Source organism: Centruroides vittatus, unplaced genomic scaffold (assembly GCF_030686945.1).
Source record: "Centruroides vittatus isolate TY-2023 unplaced genomic scaffold, ASM3068694v2 contig_1051, whole genome shotgun sequence".
NCBI classification, from domain to species: Eukaryota; Metazoa; Arthropoda; class Arachnida; order Scorpiones; family Buthidae; genus Centruroides; species Centruroides vittatus.
This window is the reverse complement of record NW_027120680.1, coordinates 470921-493345: the sequence shown is the minus strand read 5'-3', so window position 1 is coordinate 493345 and position 22425 is coordinate 470921. Positions and strand designations below refer to the sequence as shown.

At 29.3% G+C, this 22425-nt stretch overlaps 1 protein-coding gene across 4 annotated transcripts in view; it reads left to right on the top strand.

The window, feature by feature from the left end:
- The first annotated feature begins 182 nt into the window (after positions 1-182).
- mbt (serine/threonine-protein kinase PAK mbt) overlaps positions 183-22425 on the top strand; it is a 46083-nt gene continuing 23840 nt past the window's right edge. Inside the window, exons 1-4 of one of the 4 annotated variants that reach the window (XM_067265891.1) lie at positions 183-286; positions 16303-16350; positions 18796-19005; positions 19093-19848. In XM_067265891.1, coding sequence (XP_067121992.1) covers positions 18796-19005; positions 19093-19848 — 966 coding nt within the window. In that variant the 5' untranslated portion in view covers positions 183-286; positions 16303-16350. Of the gene's footprint in view, positions 287-14899; positions 14939-16302; positions 16351-18795; positions 19006-19092; positions 19849-22425 lie in introns of those variants that run through there. The other 3 variants (XM_067265902.1, XM_067265897.1, XM_067265886.1) reach the window with 3 other exon arrangements.

The following is a 22425-nucleotide window of genomic DNA, read 5'->3' as shown; positions in this document are numbered from 1 at the left end:
TATAATTCATTTATAGTCTAAACTTTTCCGTACAACAAAATTATTTAACTTTTTTTTTATTGGGAAATATTATTTTAAAATGAAATAATATTATTTCAATAGTTTAATTATTTTTAAATAAAATATTGGCGTTAAAATAATATATTTTGAATAAACGGGCAACTCCCCCAAGAAAAATGCGATTAAAAAATTTATCGTTAGAGGGCGTTATTTAGCAATTAATGGGAAAGGAAGGCGTTATGGCATAAAGTTATTTTGATTGTCACATTCTTTGGTTATTTCAAAGGTAATAGTGATAAATAAATAATTTTATTTAATCGATAGTTTAAATATTTACCCGGTTATCGTTCCAGGGCCTAAATACGCTTTGATTTTTCTGGTAACCTTGTTTAGATTGTCATTATTAGGCTTATATGCTTGGTTATTCACGATTTTGGAATTTAGTATGTAATCAAGTGGAAGTTGTATAAGACGTACCTAAAAATAGTTTAACGGTGTTTACATCACATTTTTCTAGTGTTGTAAACGCTTTTTTGTCGTTATATATAGCGCTAATTCGTGTAATGTTTATAATTGGTACAACGTTTAGGTTTACTTAATTATGCTTGATGTTTATGGAATTTGTATGAAATAAACAAGTAAACTTTTCTCACTTTCTGCACTTGTTTGACTTAATGTGTAGTTTAAACAGTGTTGTTTGATATTTGTGTAAATAAATTGGATATCAAATGCATCATGTATTGTTTTGGAAGTTATTGTTTGCTTTATTTTTTGCTTATTTTATGTAATTAGGGCCTGGTAGAGGAGTTGGGAGTTTTTCCTGGGCCTGGAGAAACATAGGGGCCACGGAAAAAGTCTTGTTGTTCCTATCCCTGTAAAATTAATTCTTTTATTACACTGTTTTTCATTTAAAAAAAAAAATGTTGGCTATGGGGGCCTAAGAGGTAATGGAGCCCGCTCTACCCCGAAGGCCCCGTATGTAATTCCGGTTAAAACCGAGCTTGTAATCGTTTCCGTGCTTTACGGAGCAATGATATTTGGTTGCAAATTGGAAAATATACTTTTATATTGTTTGAGCAGCTTTGTATTTATTTGTTATATTTAGATTTGTTTTAATTTTTAGTGCTCTTTCAAATAATAACTTGACTTATTAAATTTTTGATGATGTGTACGGATTAAAAAGTTTACAATTGGTTGGAAACTTCGAAAAACTAATGATCATACAGTACGTTAAATAAAATACTTTCGGTTATCTTTAATTGATATTCGTTGTGTTATACTAGCGGCTTGTTGTTAATTAACTATTAGAAACAGTTAACTAGTGAATTGTTAACTAGGTTTGTATTTAATTAGCTAGTGTTATGCAATGATATTATGCAATATATAAACCTTATCAGTTAAATATAATTATATTACATAAGAACATTATTATAATCTTTGAGTTGCTTGTAAATTTAAATGATATGATGTGTCGATTGTAAAAGTAGGGAAGTGTCCGAATGTATAAATCGTTTGTCGAGTTGTCGTTTTTGTATTAAACTAAAAGAAATACTAATTGAGTTACTTTTAAGTTGATAAAAACAATTTTAGTAAAGAAAATATAGTTTATGATTATATAATACTCTATGTAAAGTTTCCAGCATCGTTATTAAAATTAGCATTTAGTTGATTTGTCTTTCATAAAAATATTAAGCTTGTTTATTTACTTTGTTACCCTTTTTGCTTATTTGGTACTAGGATGGCTTAACTTATAATAGTTAATTGAACTTAAATTAATTGATTTATAGTTTTGTAAATCAATTAAGCATTTACTCTTTTTATTGAAATAGAAAAAATAAGTGTATTAGGCATTTTTCAATGTATTTTTGGAAATCTTTTAGAATTAATTAGATTGTTTGCTTTAGTTTAGAGATTTGAAAAAAAGTGAAAGGTAGTAATAATATGTATGTTTATACAAATTCTAATTTTCATACAGTACATTTCTCCATTTCTCTTATGGATGATGTGAGCTGATGAATGTAGGACGTAAGCCATGAGTCTTTTTCCCAATCCAAAAAACCATATAAGTTTCACTTTGTTTTTTTTTAATTGTTAAATTCTAAGTATATCAATTAATTCAAATTTCCAAAATTTTAAGTAACTTTTAAGAGAGTTATATTACAAAAAGAGTTCATTTATATCTATTTTATTATATGCTGTCAGGTTTTCTTCTTAATAATAGCATGTTAATATTTAGGATAACAAAATAAATTTGTTAAAGTTTGCTTTGTCACCCATTTTAGTAAATTTTCTATATATTTGACTTTTAAACTTTAATTTTTATTTTCCTTTTTTTGGTATTTGAGATGCATCTTCTCTCGTGTCGAAATTGTAAAGTTTGGTCGATCGTTTCGACACGAGAAAAACTTTTCCTGTTAATTCACCATTATCATTTCATATTGATGTTGCTTAACAATAGATTGAACGGGAACTGGCGGACACTTCCTGTAGGTCCTCGAAACAGATGCCTGTAACTTGACTGGATCCACTTGTATGCTCCAACAGTGAGTTCTGCATGGTGCTTACCTTTCAAAATGGCAGGTTGTTGTGGGTGCATGTATCTGTTGTTGCCTGTTTTTATGGAAATACGAATTGTCACTGGTCAAAATGATTTTCCATAATCAGTGGGAGTCTATGAATTCAAAAATATTATCAGACAAGTACTATCTGAAAATTTTTTCAGATAAAATGCTTTTTGATTAATCTGGATGACATAAAATTATAATTAACACGTTCCATGTGTTTTACGTTAATAAAAGTGAAATGATTCACTACACATTGTTGTTACAATAATGTTGATTAAGTAACATTAATCTCAAATGCAACACTACAGTTGTGCTAAGGCATACCATTAAAAAAAGTATCGGGGGTGCTGCCCTGATACTTCTTTTAAGCAGAGTGAAACCCTTGGACTTTAGATTAAGTGCATTGGCTAAAAACCTGAGAAAATTACTATTTGTTTGAGCTGATTACATATATGTCATTTTTTGTGCATTTAAGCTATTTTGCAGATATTGTGCCATAAAGTTACACTTTGTCTAAATGAAACTCCTTAATGGTAATTCAAACTCTGTTCTGGCACTTTTCAATTTATGACTATACTTCTGGTTGAATGATGATGGCAAATTAACGGAGGTTTTTTTGTGTGCCAAAACATACTATGTCTCTTGCATGTCGTGTCGCATTGCGTGTCTCATTCCAGTCTTGTGTATCCATCAGACTCTCTCTCTTTGTTACGAAACAACGTAGAAGAGTTTGAATGGGTAACAAAATAAAATAATAAAATTTTGCACAAATATGTACCCTATTTTATCGACCATAAGACGCACTTTTTTCTTCGAAAAATTGCCTCCAAAATTCAGGTGCGTCTTATAGGTATTTTTTTTAAAAATTGTTTAAAAATTAAGGTGCGTCTTATAGTCCTTAAAATACGGTAATTAAGATCATTTTTTCAATAATATTAAAAAAGCATTTTGTTTTCATTTATAAAGTCAAACTAATTTTTAATATTACTAATATTACCTTTAAGGCAGTCTCTCTACCAAGTGTATCTTAAGCTGTTTATTTTGTTTATTTGAATATTACATTCAATCAGTGGTGATATTCAGCGGGTTTGCACAGGTTCGGCCGAACACGTGTTAAAATTTTCAGTTTTCCGAACCTTGTTAAACACACGGAACATTTCTCAGTGGTTTTGTTTATTTTAAAAAATATATTAAAATATACGTATTATACTCTGTAGTACTACTAAACTAGAGCCTTATACCCCGTTTGCACTGAGCATTTCAATCTAGATTGTGAGCAAGGTCGGGGACTATGCCTTGGTGCGATCTCTCTCGACCGTTTCAATGTCGACTGAAACAAGGTTTAATCGCGATCGAGTCAAGAGAGTTCTTGAAACTAGATCCAGAAACAGTCATAAGAGAGATCCCACGATCTCACGTGTGCGAGATAATACAAGATAGCCGTGGAACACGTGTCGGGCTATGGACAGCGAAATAAAAAAGATATTGTATTTTGAGAGATGATGACATCTGTCAACTATGAGTAGTGCCGTTTGGGGTGAAAGATTTCTCTGCCTAAAAAAAAAAAAAAGTTGACAGCACTAATATACTATTGTTACCCGGTCATCGCCCAGGGCTCCTTACGTTCCAAATATGCCACTGATTATTAGATATATTGCAAGAAAAGGTATTGTATTTATTTCTAGCCAAAACTTCCATTTTGTTTGTCAGTGATTGTTAGGGAAAAATTTTTTGCTAGCGAACCCTTTGTTAACTATTTCGAATATCACCACTGCATTCAATAATGAAATTTGGCAGATTATAAGTTTATTGGCTGATGCTGATTCTGAGTGTCAACCTTTTCCAATGGATTTTTTCTTTTTCCCTTATCATGAATTTAATGGAAAAAACATTTAATTTTTAAATTTGTATTCTGTTTGAAGTATTCTGATGATTGCTGTGGTAAAAATAAATAAATAAATAAATAAATTGAAGATAAAGAATACTGATGGTAAAGGCTTATTTTGGAGAGTTTTTGTACAAATCTTGTAATAAGAAAATTAAATGCACTTCATGCCAAATGTTTTTGTAGTGTAATGTTAAAATGTAATGTACTCTGTCTTGCAACACTAAAACCATTACTTTTGTCTAGAGCAGTGATTCTCAACCATTGCGCCGCGACACTTTAGTGTGCCACCACTGGAAATACCCACACATAAGCGACGTCAAACAAGTAGTTCAATCGGTTCTATCTTTTTAGGGCGCGTTTGGAAATTGCAACCGGTGTTACCAGTAACTGCTGCTAGTTACCAAGACGTATAGAAAATGTGACCTAAATAACGAACGGTGTTTAAAAATCGCTGTCGTCACGTCACCGGTTGTCCTGCGGTACTTACCGAAGTAAATGTGTGTGCCGCCAAATTTTTAAATCATTAAAAGTGTACCGTGACAAAAAAAGGTTGAGAATCACTAATCTAGAGTTTGTCTAGTCTAAACAAATCTTGTAAACCAGTTTATGAATTGTAGAAATACAGTGGTTAATTAGTCATTATTGGCAATAAAAATATCAACATAAAATTCAAATTTTCATACTGTATATAAATTTCATTGTAATGTTTAGTTCTGAATAAAGATGATAGATATAGATACAAACTCGTAAATTTGATTGGTCAATAATAAAGTTGTTGAATCGCAAATATGTTTGTTACTTTTAAAATTTTAAAAAAGGAACAGTTTTAAAGCATTAAACGTTTGATTGGTTAATTTTTGTTTAAGAATAAGGTTATTACTTTAAGTGCAAAACTTTACTGAAATTTTGAATTTAATACTGTGCAATCAAAGGTGTAAGTGTACACAATATGTTAGTAGGGATATTGATGAATCTAAAGAACTAATATTGGTAACATGAAAATGGAAAATCTGTTAATGAAATGTGTTGGCACATTATTTTAAATACATATTCAAAGGCACACAGCAAGAACTCCAAATGGAAGTTTAAGGAATATGTAAAATAGGTTTTAGACTCGACTGAAGCTTCCTGTTAAACAGTATTGCAAATAATAAGTGAATGGAACAAAACTGAAGATGACTGCTGGGAATTACCTAAGTTATCCTTTTTGAACAAAAAGTGGAAAAATTGGAAGCCTCATTGCAACTTTGATTCCTTTGACAGAGAAGTTGTTTGTAGAATGATTCACAAGTTCTTTATTATAGGTGAAATCTCTACCGTAAAAAGGTAATGTCTGCAAAAAGTTCTGATTCTGATTTGCCAAATTTAGGCCAAACTTCTTTGAAACATCTGATGAAGGAGTTTGGGATTTTGTATATGTAGAAAGAAATCAATGTCCTCATTTCTGAAACCACAAAATCTTAGTGGCACATTTCTATCTTCAGAAAATAAGCATTGATGACATGGGAGAAAAATTTATTATTTTGATGATGAAACTTGGATCAACACACTGGTCACACTGTTAGCTATGTTTGGAAAAACAAAACTGTGCAAACTCTACAAGAAGCCTATTGTCTGAATCTCTCTTGATCAAGTTATCATATGACACTACAGAATAACTTTATAATATCAAGAAAACTTTGATATTATGCTTTTTTGTTTTAATTATGTTTTATTAAGCTTATATTCATCCGTTTGTTAAATTTAAACAATATTTTATTTTATTATTAAAGATTTTAATTTATTTTTTCTTGTAGACAGACTATTTTCATTATAAGCTATACATTCTGTAGTATGTACAGGTTGATTAATTTAAATTTTCTGCTAGTGGATGAATGTCTTTCCTGATTTTCAGTACATGTACAGAATGAATGTCCCAGATGCAGACTTGGTGGAAATGCAACTTATTGTATTAGAATAAAAATGATAAGAAACTTCAGTAATTTGAATATTTTTTGATGAGAAAATACAGATCTATAATTCAAGTTAATTATTACTTTTAATTTATGTATCAGGTGGTTTCTAGGTCATTGCAAATTAAGGAATTGTGCACAAAATTATTTCTGTAGATAAATCTAAAAAGACTCGTACACATAAATCACTTATATACATATATATTTATTTATTTATTGTTTATTTGACTTTCTTATAGCTAAATAAGTATTTATCAAAATGTTCTTTTTGTGTTTGTTTTAAATTTTTGATACTCAAGGGAAGGTAGCGGGGCAAATGCCCGTCCTCGAGTGTACCTGTGATATAAATTCAACTTTACACTTTATATAACTTTTAAGATAAAACAATTGTTATCTCTTTTTTTTCTTTCTGACTTTATCTGAGACTTAGCTTATTTAGATCAACAGTAAATGATTTTTTAAACAATATAAAAAATTATTACTTATACTGTCTTTATTGCTGTTATATATTCACTTCAATCTCAATATCCTCTTCAGTCTTCTTAATATCATAACTAAAACTATTTTTTTTAAAATACAAAAATAACAACAATATTACAGTTAATTAAGATTAAAATTTGATAATGTACAGTAAACTTATAATTATCGACCCACAATTGTTTATATCTGATCCAGTATATAAACAAATATAAATTATATTTATAGTCCTTTTAAAAGAATAAATTCAACTTTATCTATTTTTAACAACAGAGTGCTGCGATTTTATATCGGAAACACATAAATGAAAAATGATATGTAGTTTGTTGTTTGCAATGTTATTCGAAATAGGTTATAAATGACTGTACCTTTTGTTATAAAAAGAATATTTTAAAAAAAAATAAATCTATTTATTTTACATTATGGGTGCAACCGTTCAGTGTTGGTATTACATAAGTAATACCAATACTGAACGGATAATTTTGGAGATGAACTTATGAACTTTAATGGCTCTATTTTTTGTAAAATATCAACTTTCAGAACTTTTTTCATTATTACTGAATAATTTGATATTCTGTTACTTTCTGACTGATTACATTGACTTTTCATATGGTAAGTTCAGTATTAGTTTCCAGAAAATTTCTAAAAATCATTGTTTGCTTTTTGACTTTGTTCTGTATTTAAGTTTACACCCGAATACAAATTTCCAGCAAATAAGTACACAAATATTTAATGTTTGAACGTTTTCGGCCACTGTTTTATCGACCCGCTTCGGGAACGAATATTGCTGGAAATTTGTATTCCGGTATTATTCTATTTGTGAATAGTTCCAGTTTACTTGTGCAGTTGTTGTTTTTTATTTAATTTTACATAAAATGAAATGAAATCTGCAGAAGATAGCATCTGCATGAAACAAATATCAATCATAAGAACTGAGATTATAAAACAACACAGGAAATTGGTTGTTTGAATTTCAACAGGCAGCAAATTTATATTTGCCATTGTTATGATCATGCTGCCTGATTTTAGGTTTTCTTTGATAAATTTATTTTTTGCAAAGATGGCTGGTTTTTGCTTTTTTTATACTTAGTTTTACATACGTTATTAACTTATCTTTTAAAATAACTAAAGTTGCAAAATAAATACAGTCAAACCTGTTTTTATGCGCTCTTTTTATGTGCGATTTTTATTTGTGCGATTTTTTTAATGCGAATTTTTAATTTGTGCGGTATAGTTGGCGACTAGTCTCGTGCGATTCGTCATGTCTTACGTTGACTTATTATAGCTAAATAAACTTATTATAGCATAAATGCACTTATTATAGTAATATTATTGCATGAATATGTGAAAAATGAAATAATTTACTTTTTAAGTCAACAAAACACCACCTGGACAAAAATATGTAAAACAGACGATAGACCAGACGATGCAGTCAAGTGCTGACATCTGTTGTCAATAAATTCTATTTCGTACGGTTTTGAGTTATTTTCTATGTGAGACTTTTTTTATGCGGTCCCTGTCGACCGCATAAAAAAATTATTTTTTAATTGTGTTGCGAAAACTATTATTTACAGCCATTCGTGAAGTTTCGTGAGATTTTTTTTAATGCGTTTTTTTTAATGCGGTCCCTATCCCCCGCATAAAAACAGGTTTGACTGTATATAAATTATGCTATTTATAAAACATTTGTCAACATATAAAGTGTAGTACTTAGACCACAGGTTGTTATTTTGTATCTGTGAATTTCTAATGGATTTTCTATATTATCATAAGTGCTCTTTATAAAAATCTGAAACTGTGCAAAGAATATAAAACTTTTCTGGGTATATACACTTTTTCAATTTGGTTCATTAATTTTAATGGGTTTCATGGGATTGATTCAAAATCACAATAAATTGAAATGCTCGGAGCATTGTACTGCTCTAGCAGTCATGAGCTGACACTTTGCAATGATAACCATTGTGTCTGGCTTGGAGGCAATATCTTATGTGGTTTTAATGGACAAAATTCTAGAATTCTTGCAAACCTTTATATTGCTTTGCACTACAACTAAAGCATAAACATATCTTACCAAACTTTCAATTTTTTTTGGCATTTTCTGGCAAATTTATTAAGCATATAAATGAAAGGAATGACAGACACATTTCATTATAAAAATATATGGTATGTCATGTTATGATTTAGACATTAAAGAACAGTGGTCCCATTATGACATCTGCTCCATCAGCAGCTATTCCTATCAAGTTTTCTTTATATACAATTTTAGCATCTTCCAATAGTTATACTGTTGTAGAGTGAACTAACTATTCCAGATACAGCTGGAATCAGATTTATGAATTCATCCTTTTAACTTGCCATTTATGTAGGATCTTGCTATCAGAGAAAGGTGTTCTGTGCATCCCTTGTCAGTGTTTTCATCAGTAATGATAATTTTGTTAGTGTGGAGTAATTCAAGCAGAATATCCTTAATTGCTTTGCCTGTAAAATTATTAATAACGGAAGATGTTGTTTAACTGCAGGAAAATTTTTTGCTATTTCTGAATCTATGCACAGACCTTATAAGTTCTGATAAATGTTCCATGTGACATTCATAGGGAGATTATGCTCTGCAACAAAAGCTGCCAGATAAATTTTCCCCTTCTTCACATTTTTAGATAATTTAAAATTTCCATGAATTGAAGGAATATTCAGCAATGCTGGCTAATGAATTAAACTTGCTGCATTTTCAATGTCTTTCAATATCAGTCTTCCATCATGACTAATGAGCAAATTATTTTTATGGCATGAAAAATGCAAAGGATTTATCTTCTTTACTCTTTATTAACAAATCTTTGAATTTTGGAACCTTTTCCCAGCCCACACAATAACTTTGTGCATATTTTACTTTCTTCCATTTTGAAGATTTTTCAATGTCAACTTTTAAAGCGTTCGGTATCACTTTCCATCATTCTATAATTCAACAGTTAACAATTAAAGAAATAAACATTTCTTTAGTAGTCTTAGTATTTTTCAGTCCATTAAATATTTCTCACCAATTAAAAATCAAGCAACATCAATGATATCATCTGAAAACAAACTCTTAAACACCTATGAGATACATTCAACGATTCTATGTTGCCAATTTTTTTAAAAGCAATTTGAAAAACTGCCCAATTTTGCCCAATTTTAGAAACTGGCAACAGTGAATTCAGATATATAAATAAAAAATTTTTATAAACATTACTCTCAAAATACTAAAAAAAATACCAGCAGGTGTAATGGTAAACTAGTACATTGGCAATTATTCCAGACTCTCCATTTGTTGTTGCTGACTGCTTTGTTATCTATTTGCATGGACTTCCTGTGCATTCTCACAGATAGTGAAAGAATACAGTTCAGTAGATGGATGTTCTTACTAGCTTAACAACAAATGAAATAGAAATCCATTTCTTTGAATTTTGTAGAGGAAAGTAGTGTTTTGACAATAATCAAAGTGTATTATTCAGTGGCGTGCCGTGACATTTGATGATAGGGAAGCTGTGTTTCTGTAAGAAGCCGACTTACAGGGGCAATCAAGTAATTGCGCGTCGGGGCCCTTTCGTATTCGTTTGTTCGATAAGCCAGTAAAAACCGTATACTTCTTTAAATGTATTTTTAACAGATTATCTGACGTACTTAATAAATGAGAAAGTTCAATATAATTACCTCCGTTACTAGTTTCAATAAATTCCCTAGGCCCTCTAAATGCCAATTCTTGCTTTGAGAAAAAACATATAACATCTATTAATTTAGATATATCTATTAATTGTAATTATCTTGTTATAATTTTCAATATTTATTTTATATTGTCTAACAATGTTAAATTCTATTCCGCTTTGATTTCCGAATTGCTTCAATTTTACGAAAGAATCGTCATCCGTCGTAAATTTTATGGTCAAAATGTCGAAATTTTTTTGTCGACGCATTTATATTTAATTTAGGCATCGGTCTTTCTCTTTTAATAATGTTTTCTTTTTCATTATATGGTCTCGAGCCAAAACTTTTTCAAAATAAATTTTTGAATCACTAGCCACGATATAAGGGCTAAAATTAAAATTATCAGAAAAAACTTACTTGGTAAAACAAAATGTGTGATGAATATACATACCTAGTACAAAAAATTCTTTAATTGTATGAATATACTTTTAAAGAAACTTATAATTAAATATAACTTTGTGAAGAAACGTACATAAAAATAACAAAATATTCTTTACTTTTTAAATTTTAAAACAATCCACTTAGTGAAATAGCTCCCTACGCGTGGCTAATGAATGAAATCTGAGACGGTCCAGGTAGGTGTGTGCGTGCCAAATCCCGAGGGTGCCGATACCGGTCAATGTCAAATGCCTCTTTTGTCGCATCACTAGTATATCTCAAAGGACGCCACAGGGTTGTTGTAGATTTTAAACGTTTCTCACCATAGCTGTAAAATCTAAATACGTTAAACTTAACAGATTGTCCGTCGTTCGTTTTCTAATTCGTTTTAGGACCAAGTGTTCACGAAAATTTCCAAAATTTACAACTTTTCGGTCACTCTCATTGAACTGGAAAAATTTCTGTCTTTATTACATCTAATATTATGAAGAGATCAGACTCCACTGTACTGGCAAGAGATTGGTTTGGTTAAGCTTCTGTTTAAGTAAAATTTTGGCTCTTTCATCAGGGTTTTATTTATGTTTCTAATTTCCTAATCGCTTAATTATTTAACTACTTCTTAAATAAAAATCGGTTACTTTGGACTTGAATATCTGTAGTCTTGATAAAGAAGTGGAAAGAAATTTTTATGACAATGGATATATAAATCATAAATTTAAGGAAAATAAATTCTAGTGCTTTTTTTGTACCATTGTACGTCTCATTCATTAAATTTGGTTGTAAATGATGCTGTCAAAGTAACAGTTAATTTTTTAACACTGTACTAGAATTGTACACGTTTTTTCTGCATCCCCTTACAGATGGGACATACTAAATCGTAATATCACCGGTTTAACATCGAAATCCATAAGTAATATAAGATGGGAGAGCGGAATAAACGCAGAATAAATATATCAAATATTTTAATGGATTTTTTTAAAACGCCTGTTAACTATACAGAACTATCATAAAAACATGCCAGTAAACTCCTATCGGTTGGGTTAAGTTATAAATCTAGTCTAGGCTGGGCAACCTTTTTTATAACGTGGGCCAGAATAAATTTTACGTTTTTTCCGCGGGCCGTAGTAGTTAATCGACGCCTTCTTGTGACTCGTAATTTTTTTAGTCTGCAAATACGAAATAAATAAATAAAAAGTTAATTACTACATTTATTTCTCTTATCGTTTTTGAAAATTACAAAGAATTGGAAAAATAGTTATTTTTCCAGTTTAATAATCTATTAAAGATCTCGCGGGCCGGATAGAAACTTTTCACGAGCCGTAGCTGGCCCGCGGGCCGGGGGTTGCCCGCCGTTGATCTAGTCTACTCGTGATTCACATAATCGGGCGAGGGCGGCCGAATATCTAGCAGGCAGGCGGCTAACAGCCCACAACCGGTCCGGGATATAAAATTAGATGCTTTATGCGTATGTCGCTTCTACCGGCTAAACCGGGTGAGGTTGGTGCTCTGTAAACCGTATGTGCCAATGCCTATATAATCTGACTGATTGGAAACTGACCCGGTTTCGACACTCCTTCCGCCACCGAATTATTCGAATATACAATAGCAATCTTGTTTTTTTCACATGTAGTATAGAAATTTGTAAAAGATACATAATGCAGTTATAATAAAATATTAATTTTAATTAATTCAAAGTACGTTAAAATATGAAAATTTATATTTTATAAAATACAAGGGAAGGTCATTGGAAGGTGGAATCGGCGCTTCCATCACTTCCAATGACAGCACGCCACTGGTATTATTATATTAATATAAAATATTTTACTTTAATTCCTAATGTTGCATGCTTATTATTAAAAGCAAGTGTAATATATTAAAATCCTGTAGTTCTACATGTGCTCTTGCACACTATCCTATAGAGTATGTAGTGCTCTACGCTATCCTGGGAAATAGCACAACTGGCCATCCAGTTTTAACTAAACTCCAATTATAACACCTATACCAGGTAAGGACTTCAGTTTTTTGGATCTCTGGACATATGGAATTCAGGGAAATAACAGATAGTTGTGCTAAGTAACTGACCCACAACTCTAAACACCCAGTTTCTTCATACTATAAAGGTCTTTATAAACCTATAAACTTCTACATACTCCACAAATGGCAAACAGATTGGATACCCAACTTAATAATAAACTATACAGTATAAAACCTTGCCCAACAAATTGAAATTCCAGTCAAGAACAGGACATTCAAAATTTACTCAGTTATCTATTGACAATGGAAACACAACCAGTTTGCACCAATTGTCACACACTCCTTACATTCCATCACATACTTTTAACCTGTCCTCAATACCAAAGGCCAGAGAATTCCATTTAGAATTACATTTCCAGATGACAGTAAAGCACTATATATGCTATTGGATGACAGTGAACAAATCCAACAGGTCTTCACCTTCCTGCAAAGAATAAATGTATTCTTGATGCTATGAATTATTACTGTAAATAGTTAAACTAACAAAATCCTTCTGTCATGCCATAGTATTTCTTGGTCTCATAAGGTCCTTGTATACAAAAACCCACAAACAACAAATATATGATAATAAGCAAATATCATGACATGGAAAAAATCCAAAAAAGTGATTTCTTTCATAAGTATAAAATTTTGTGACAAGTATAAAGATCTTGTATTGTTAGAAATCATCAAAGTAAATAGGATTCAAGGTCTAGAGTTATCTTAAATTCTGATTTCTTTTGTATAGAAGTAGGAAATGCACAAAAGAGTGTCTTTGATCTGGTTTTCAGATTTATGCCAGAAGTTTACAAAAAAAAAAAAAAAAAAAAAAAAAAAACTGGCTCCTAATAGCAGGCATTCAGTCAAGATAAGAATGAGAAGTTGTGTCACTACTATTGACAATTGCTGACACACATCTTATTATTTATATTTTCAAGAATTTAAGTGAAATAAATGCAAAAGTTTTCTAATTCTGTTAAATTCAGTAACAGGACATATTACTATTAGTAGGCAAGTGTTTTTTCATATGTTATATTTTTTAATATTTTAAATTATGATGAGCCAATGTGTTAGCAAATTGTTTCTATAAAATCCAGATTATGAAGTTTTTAATATAAACATGTTATTTGTTAAAGTTTGAACAATAGTGAAAATAAAATGCATAAAAAGTAATTTTATCCTCATAGCAAAATTTTATCTCAATCTCTATTTGTTTAAAAAGTTATGAAATAGCTAAAATAGTAAAATATTTAGATTTAGAAGCATTCAAATTTTGAAATTGTCATAGTAATTAATGCAATACAAATAACTTGAAATATTTAAATTTGAAAGAGCTTTTTATAGATTATTTGAATATTTTATTTTTGTACAGGTAAATCTGTCAATATAAATGACTGATATGCAAATTTAACTTTTCATTTTGTATTAGTAAACCCTTTACTAATTTTTCTCTATGCTTAAACTCCTTTTTAAAATGTTAATAAATCATCTATTTTAGAAAGACTTTTGGCAAATATTCAATTTTTGCTGTTTTGTCATCATATATTTATACAGGGATCACACTGCACGGTGCCAAAATTGCCACTTGGTGATATTTTTTATTAAAGTGGTGATAAAAACCCTAATCTGCTTATTTCTACATTCGGCGCGAAATTGAATCATAAAGCAAGCTTCGGGAAAAGCAGCAGAATGTCGAGTGCCCGCACGACGTAAGTTCTGTGCACCCGGACACCTAGCGAAGTCGTGACGTCACGTGGCAACTCCGGGCAGGAAAGCGGGAAGCAATGCCGATAACCGATCGATTGCATTATTCCAAATTATTCATTAAAAAATTATTCAAATGTGATTCCTATTTTTAAGTGATAGCTTAACCTGTTACTTTTGCTTTCCAGATTCCAAACTGAGAAGGCTACCAGAATCTGCATTAATTAGTAAGTAAAGCTGGTAGCAATAAATAATTTGAAGTGGTGAAAAGAATATGAAACTGATGAAATGGTTAGCAATTTAAAAAAAACAAATTTCCAGAGCAATTCCGGTTTGTGGAAAATAGCAAACTTTATAACAATTTAGTCCTTTATGTATTAGTTTCCTTAATCAGTAAAAATTGTCAAGTAATTTGGCACTAAAGGTAGATGGAATAGCTGAAGTGAGTCTTAAACTTATTCTCCTGAAAAGTGGATTACTATTAATGCTATTCAGACTTGTAATCATTACACCATTTACTTTTAATGTCAAATTATTTAATACGTAAACTGAATTATAGTATAAAAATAACTATAATTTCTGGCTGGTGCTAATTCTGACATATTTTTTCCATATTAAAGTTTTATCATTTTAAAACATCTAAAAGTTTCAAGTATATAAAATTTTGTACATGTAATTAATTTTTCTTGAAATTTTCAATTTGTTGATATAATAATAAAACATTCATTCTTCTTGAATTAATGTTTTCATTGTGAAAGTGTATTTGAAGAAAAATCTAGAATATTTTTTTTGTAATGTTTCTTCCTTTGGGAAACAGTCTCGCTTTATTGAAATTGAGTTAATGTTAACTTTGATAAGGATGGTTCATGCTAATTGCCAAAATTTTAAGATGAATTTTTTGCTGTTTAAGATAAATGCAATAGCATTACTATACTTTGAAAATAAATAAATGAAAACAGATATAAACAAAGAATACATTGACAAAGTTGTATAATGAACTATTGATTGCCACTTCATAGGTAAAAGTATAGATGGACTGAAAATGTAACACAAAAAACAATGAATCTGTTTAAAAACATGTAAAAATTGATTTTATAAGTGTGAAATATATGCCTATGGGAAGATATTAGAGCATATAAGTTAGTAAATGTTTTAAATATGCCAAATGGCTATCTTGAGCAACTTCCAGTAGGTGTATATCTTATGATATTTTGCATTATGGGGAAGTTATGACATTTTATTTTTGTAATTAGAATAGTTTAAAATTTTATAAATATATTTAATCATTAATAGATTATTAAAAATTATTTATATCTAAAATTGAATATGAAACAATGTCTGATCTTACAAATTTTTATAACTTATTTAGTACAAGTATAAAATTCACATTCTAGAACCTTAGGAGTTCAGTAACAACAACACTTTAATGGATAACTAATGTTTTTGACCATACCCTGGTCTTCCTCAGTGTTGTTGTTGCTGAATTCCTAAAGTTCTAGAGTGTGATTTATATGTTCCAGTAATTCTGTAAGAAGTTGTTTTAATGTATAAAATCTCATTTCCAAGATTCTTGGAAATAGATGTGTTTTAGAATTTATTGGAATTCAGACTGTTAGAAGCATAATTTTAATACTAATTGGTAAATATTATTCATTGTATTTACATTAAATAGGATTAAATAATAATAAACCATAAAATTGCTAGTATAGTTTTTATTTCTAATGAAGTATCTAGTAAAAATTCAGATATGGCTCAAACTAAGTTAAACAAGTGTACTGTAAATAATAACAGATGTTTCTGTTTCTGTGGGGAAATTTTTTTACATTTTCACAAATCTTTGAAATTAAAATCACAAAAGAATGTCATTTTAGGACATATTTAATGGCAAATGAAAGCTTTGATATAGGGTAGATGTACCAGTTTTGGCCAGTGTACCAGTTCTGGCCAGAAAACAAATTTAACTTAAAAATGTAATCACCACATATTCAAATCTGTCCAATGAAACAAAGTTTTATTGTTAACTGTTCACACAGTTAACAATAAAAGTTTGTTTCATTTGTGATTATATTTTTAAGTTAAATTCATTTTCTGGCCAAAACTGGTACGTCTACCCTACAGAATACTTTACAAAAAGCTTTGTTTTCAGGATTCTGGATAAAAGACTGTATACTTGTATAAATAATATATAATTGGTCAGTTAGTCTATTATAATACGTAATATTTCTTAAACAAGGGGGATAAAAAGAAGAAAATTATTTTTATTTTCTTATAAAAAATTTAAGGTAAAAACTTTGTAAAAATTATATAAGGGACATTTGATTTAAAAAAAGAAACAAAATTTCATGTTTTTCTGGTATCAACATATTATAACAGTAGCAGTTATTAATATTTAAAACATAACATGCTATTGTAACATGTACTTGTTTGTACATAGGAAAATAACTGCCCATTTATGTATAAGTTTTTCATATTGTTGTATATTTTGTTCCAAGTAAGTTTAAGAATTTGTGACAAGAATATTTTAATTCTAGGATTTCAAATATTACATCAAAACATATCCAGCTTTATTTACAATAATAAAGATTTACCTTACCTAATTATTTCATATTTTGCTCTTTATTTCTCATCCGATTACTCAGTGTATTTTAGTTTCGAGTTATACATATTTTTAAATAAAAGTACCACATTTCCATGCATATAACCCTGGGTTATCTGTGTTTATAAGACCATTTGAAAAGAGGGTGTGAGTTGTACATTGAGGGGGTTTATCATATTAATTTTAAATTGCAATTACAAACTTGCTCCTATATTGTATGGTGGGGCAGGTTATGCAAATATTTTGTTTGCTCTAGCAGTTTTTGTACAGGGTATGTACATGAAAATACAGTAAATTTCAAAGCTTTTGGATATTGATCCTTGTATATCTCTAGGATCAAGATTCTAGAAATGTTTTACTTTCCTGGCTGTCATGTATATAACACAGAAAAGTATTGGAATTCTGTCAAATTGAACTCTTTGGATTTTTTTACAAATTTCGATATTTTGAGAACCTTGAACTCAAAAATGAGGGGAAAAATTGTGTTGGTTTCTATTTTGTTTAATATTTCAGGATGGGTTAAAGATTAAGAAATGAAGTTTGGAATGGTAACATATATAAGGGGCATTGATGCTATTAAGTTTTGGTGAGTAAAGAGCAGGGGGTTGGACTTAATTTTAAGTTATTGGCATTTATGATCTCTACCTTCAAATTGAAGCTTTTTTGCCCTTTTATAATAATAATATCAGTTACTTTTAATGACCTCTCTTAACAGATGATTCCATGCACAACTTTTTAACTTCGAGCTTGTATTATTGATATATATTATTCAAATGGAAATTTTTATCATAATTTAACAGAGTACTCTTTTTAAGCTTTTGTTATTTAAATTGTATATCCTAGTATAATTGGAAATTATTGGACTACCTAATGGTCTCCTTAACTTCCCATTTGAGTGCCAGAAAAGTCAAGCAAGAGCCCTTGCCAGATTTTTTAGTATATTAAACACATTCTCTGACAATTAAAATACAATTTAAAAATTGCATAGTGTTTATTTTATTGTTTTAAAAAATTATTTATTACCAGAAAGTGTGAACAAGAATTATCTACCCCACTGATTGTAAAAACATGATAAATTTTATTTTTAAACTTTTGGCAGCATTCCAATGAACTTTGTTTACTGCTGATTGGAATTATAAAATCTTATCACCAGTTCATATTTTAGAAAGAATCTTGATCAGATAAAAGTTCTTAACTTCTTACGTATTATCAGTCGTAAAAATTTTATTTTAGCAAAATAAGATTGAGGTAAACTTTAAAAAATGTAGTTGATTACTATGAAAATTTCAAGAAAAGTTTATAAAATAAAAATAAATTGTATTTAAAAATACACTTTTAATACTTATTTATAATTGTTGAAGCAATTTTATTATTTTCTTTAATATGTAATAAGATATTACTGTTTTATTCTGTTTAAAATAATAATTTATATTTTATTTTAGCTTTATTAATTATAAATAATAATAGATTGTTTGTTTTTATCTTTAGATGTTTAGTAAAAAGAAGAAAAAGCCAATTATATCAGCTCCTACAAATTTTGAACATAGAGTCCACACTGGGTTTGATAGGAGAGAAGGAAAATTTGTTGGACTACCACCACAATGGGCAAGTTTGATTCAAGCACATCAAAACAGACCAAAGCCTATTGTTGATCCCTCTCAGATTACACCAACTGAAATAATGGATATTAAAACACATGTAAGTGATTGTGTGAATATCTCAAGATATATTTGCTATATTAATCTACTTATATACAATATACTAATTATGTTTGTTTTTCTATAGACAATTGTTCGAGGAAATTCTGGTATAAAACGTGGTCCGATGTCCGTCACACGATCGAATTCGCTCAGAAAAGATAGTCCGCCTCAAATGAGACGCGACTACTTGAATCGATTCCCTCCCGTAGTGCCTGAAGACAGAAGTACACACGGTGGTCACATGCAGCATCATCCTAATGCGGTAAACTCAAATATAGAATATCAGACAAATAATCATCACCATCCATATTCTCAATATCAACATGCACAACCTCAGTTACCAAGAGGTTATCATCCTACTGTTGATTATTGTGGAAATTACACAAAAGATTATATAGATGGTACATCTTCATATCATCCTAATCCACATAGTTCTACAAGTGATATTTGTCATAATCCTACAATGGAGAGGATGGATAATAAAAATCATAGAGCATCAAATCCCTTGCCTAATACTGATTGGGACAGAAATCATAGCAACATGTCTCTCAGCAAGTCAACCATACCATTGTCTCATATTCGTCAAAATATTCAAAATGATCATTACCATCAGCATCAGGGAGTAACAAATTCATCGCAAATGTCGTACGGTGTGAATGGAACTAGAGGAACTCCTAAAAATCAAGATTCACAATCAAGAGGCATTCCTCCTAAACCCATACACGACACATCGTCGGGTAATGTGCCCATCGGTCCAAAAATACAGCAAGCTCATCCGATTAATGTCCATGGAAATAAAGGGCATCTTCATGGTCATGAAACAACTAATGAACTAACACAGGTAAAGCTGTAAAATTAAATAAATAAATAATAGAAATTTTTAAAAATTATTTCTGTAATTTATTTGAATATAACTACTTTTAGATCATGATACTAGATATATTGTGATGTTGGTTAGATTACACACTTATAATATTGATAATTATATTTCTATACAAATTAAAATAATTATGTGTATAATAAAGTAAAAATGATAACAAAATGTCAGTTTATCATTTTGAATAACAGTTATTTTTTTTTGCATTATGGAAATAATAACAATTTAATTTTTTTAAAGTTTTGACCTTTTCAGAGTTATTTGTAATAATATTGTACTTACTCTTTAATAAAAAAAAAATACATTAGATTTATATTTAATAAATCATCAAACACCTGATGTTGAGAAATGTTTATTAAACAAACATTAACATTTTCGACCCAATATGATAGGCCATCTTTAGATGCAACCAAAATTCAGACATATATGAACTTTACATTTAAACGGCAGAATGTTCAAACACTTTTACATTTAAATTTAAAACAAAATACTAGATAAATTAACAAATAAATAATAAAATAAAACAAAATATACTAAATGAACTAATACAATAATGATGTAAATAATATAATAAAATAACAAATAACATATGTAAAATAAAGTAAAAGTGAAATAAATGCACAAAAATGTCTCCAAATATAAGGGCAGGTGCAGGCTAAGAATTTTTGTGAGAGGACTCTGTGGTTAAATGAAATGAAGCAACTATCCTCAGGGCTATGCATTCCCCATCATTAGCAATGCACAAAGAAAAAAATCAAAATCTGTAAAAGTATTTAATTAAAGAATGGTTGTATTAATGCCAGGGATGTGAATGGACTAGCTTCTGCATGGAAATTTTACATAAAAACTAAAACACAAAAATTCTTAGCTCACACCTGCCCTTATACTTGGAGACATTTTTGTGCATTTATTTCATTTTTACTTTATTTTACATATGTTATTTGTTATTTTATTATATTATTTATATCGTTATTGTATTAGTTCATTTAGTATATTTTGTTTTATTTTATTATTTATTTGTTAATTTATCTAGTATTTTGTTTTAAATTTAAATGTAAAAGTGTTCGAACATTCTGCTGTTTAAATGTTTAAAAATTAAAATCAAATTAAAATTCAAATACGTTCAAATTTCAGCTGCATCTGAAGACGACCTATCATATTGGGTCAAAAACATTAATGTTTATTAAACAAACATTTCTCAGCATCGGGTGTTTGATGATTTACAGTAGAGCATCGATTATCGAACACCAATCAACCGAATCGTCGGTTGACCGAAAGCATTCCAGTCGGACTGTGTTGGGATGTGCTTCGTGCTGAATCGAAATGTTTTTGATACTAGATTAACTTCTAAAGTATAAATTTTTTTTGTTTTTATATTTTTCAATATATTTATTTTGTTTGTACAAAATAAAGAAATAATTTTTAACAGTACAATAGCCACAATTATTGTTATAAAAATATTTGTTAGGCTTAACGTCGACAAAAATTCAACACGAAGCAACATGCAATGGAGAAAAATTTCAACGTGGGATATACTAATATACTATATTAATAATGTATTTTTTCATACATAATCGGTCATTCTAAAAATTGATTTTCCAAACAACCCCAGTCCCCAATTGATTTGGATAATCGATGCTCTACTGTGTTAAATATTTTAAAGAGCTGAGTATGATATTAGATTTATATTTTATGCTATATAAAATTTGATTTTAAATTAATAAAAGCAAAGAGAGTAACTTATATCTGATTTTCATTAATAATAAATTAATTCTAAATGAATGTTGCTATTTTAATTTTTTTATATTAATAATTTATAGTATAAAAAAATTAATTATTAAAATCAAATGTGTTAATTGTACTCTCAGGTATTGCAGAATGTCTGTTGATTAAAATATAATCAATTAAACAATTTACTAAATAGAAATAATAATAAATCAAAAATAAATATTTAATATTATCATCAGCAATTTACTGACATTTTAACCTCATAGTTTTGATACTTTTTACATATGAACAGCATTCCATAATACTTGATACATAACAGAAAGATCTGGTTCACTGTAATAGATCTAATGCAGTGAACTAGTTGATCTTGTTTTTCAACTTTGTTATTTATCATTTCTTTGAACTTCATGATGTGTTACTCTTCTGTTTCGAATCCAGTTTATCATCATCCAGTATTCATATATTTCATTTTTGCCTATATTGATTTGTCTTTCTCTAATCTTCCAATTTTTGTGTAGCTAATGATTAATTTATAAAGTATCTTTCATGTCACTCATCTTTATGATTCTTCCTAGCTTTGATTCATGAATTTGATGATTTATTTGGTTTGTAGTTATCAGTTAGTTAGCCTAATTTAAATTGTAGGGGGAGGAAATGCAAAAATTAATGAAATAGAAATCACAATATTAACATATTGTCAATCCTATAAATCTATTTACCATACTTTTGCACCTCTCATATTATAGTAAGATCATCAAATTACAAGTGTTTTATGGAAAGAATTTAGTTCTGAAGATCAGTTTATCTTGGATA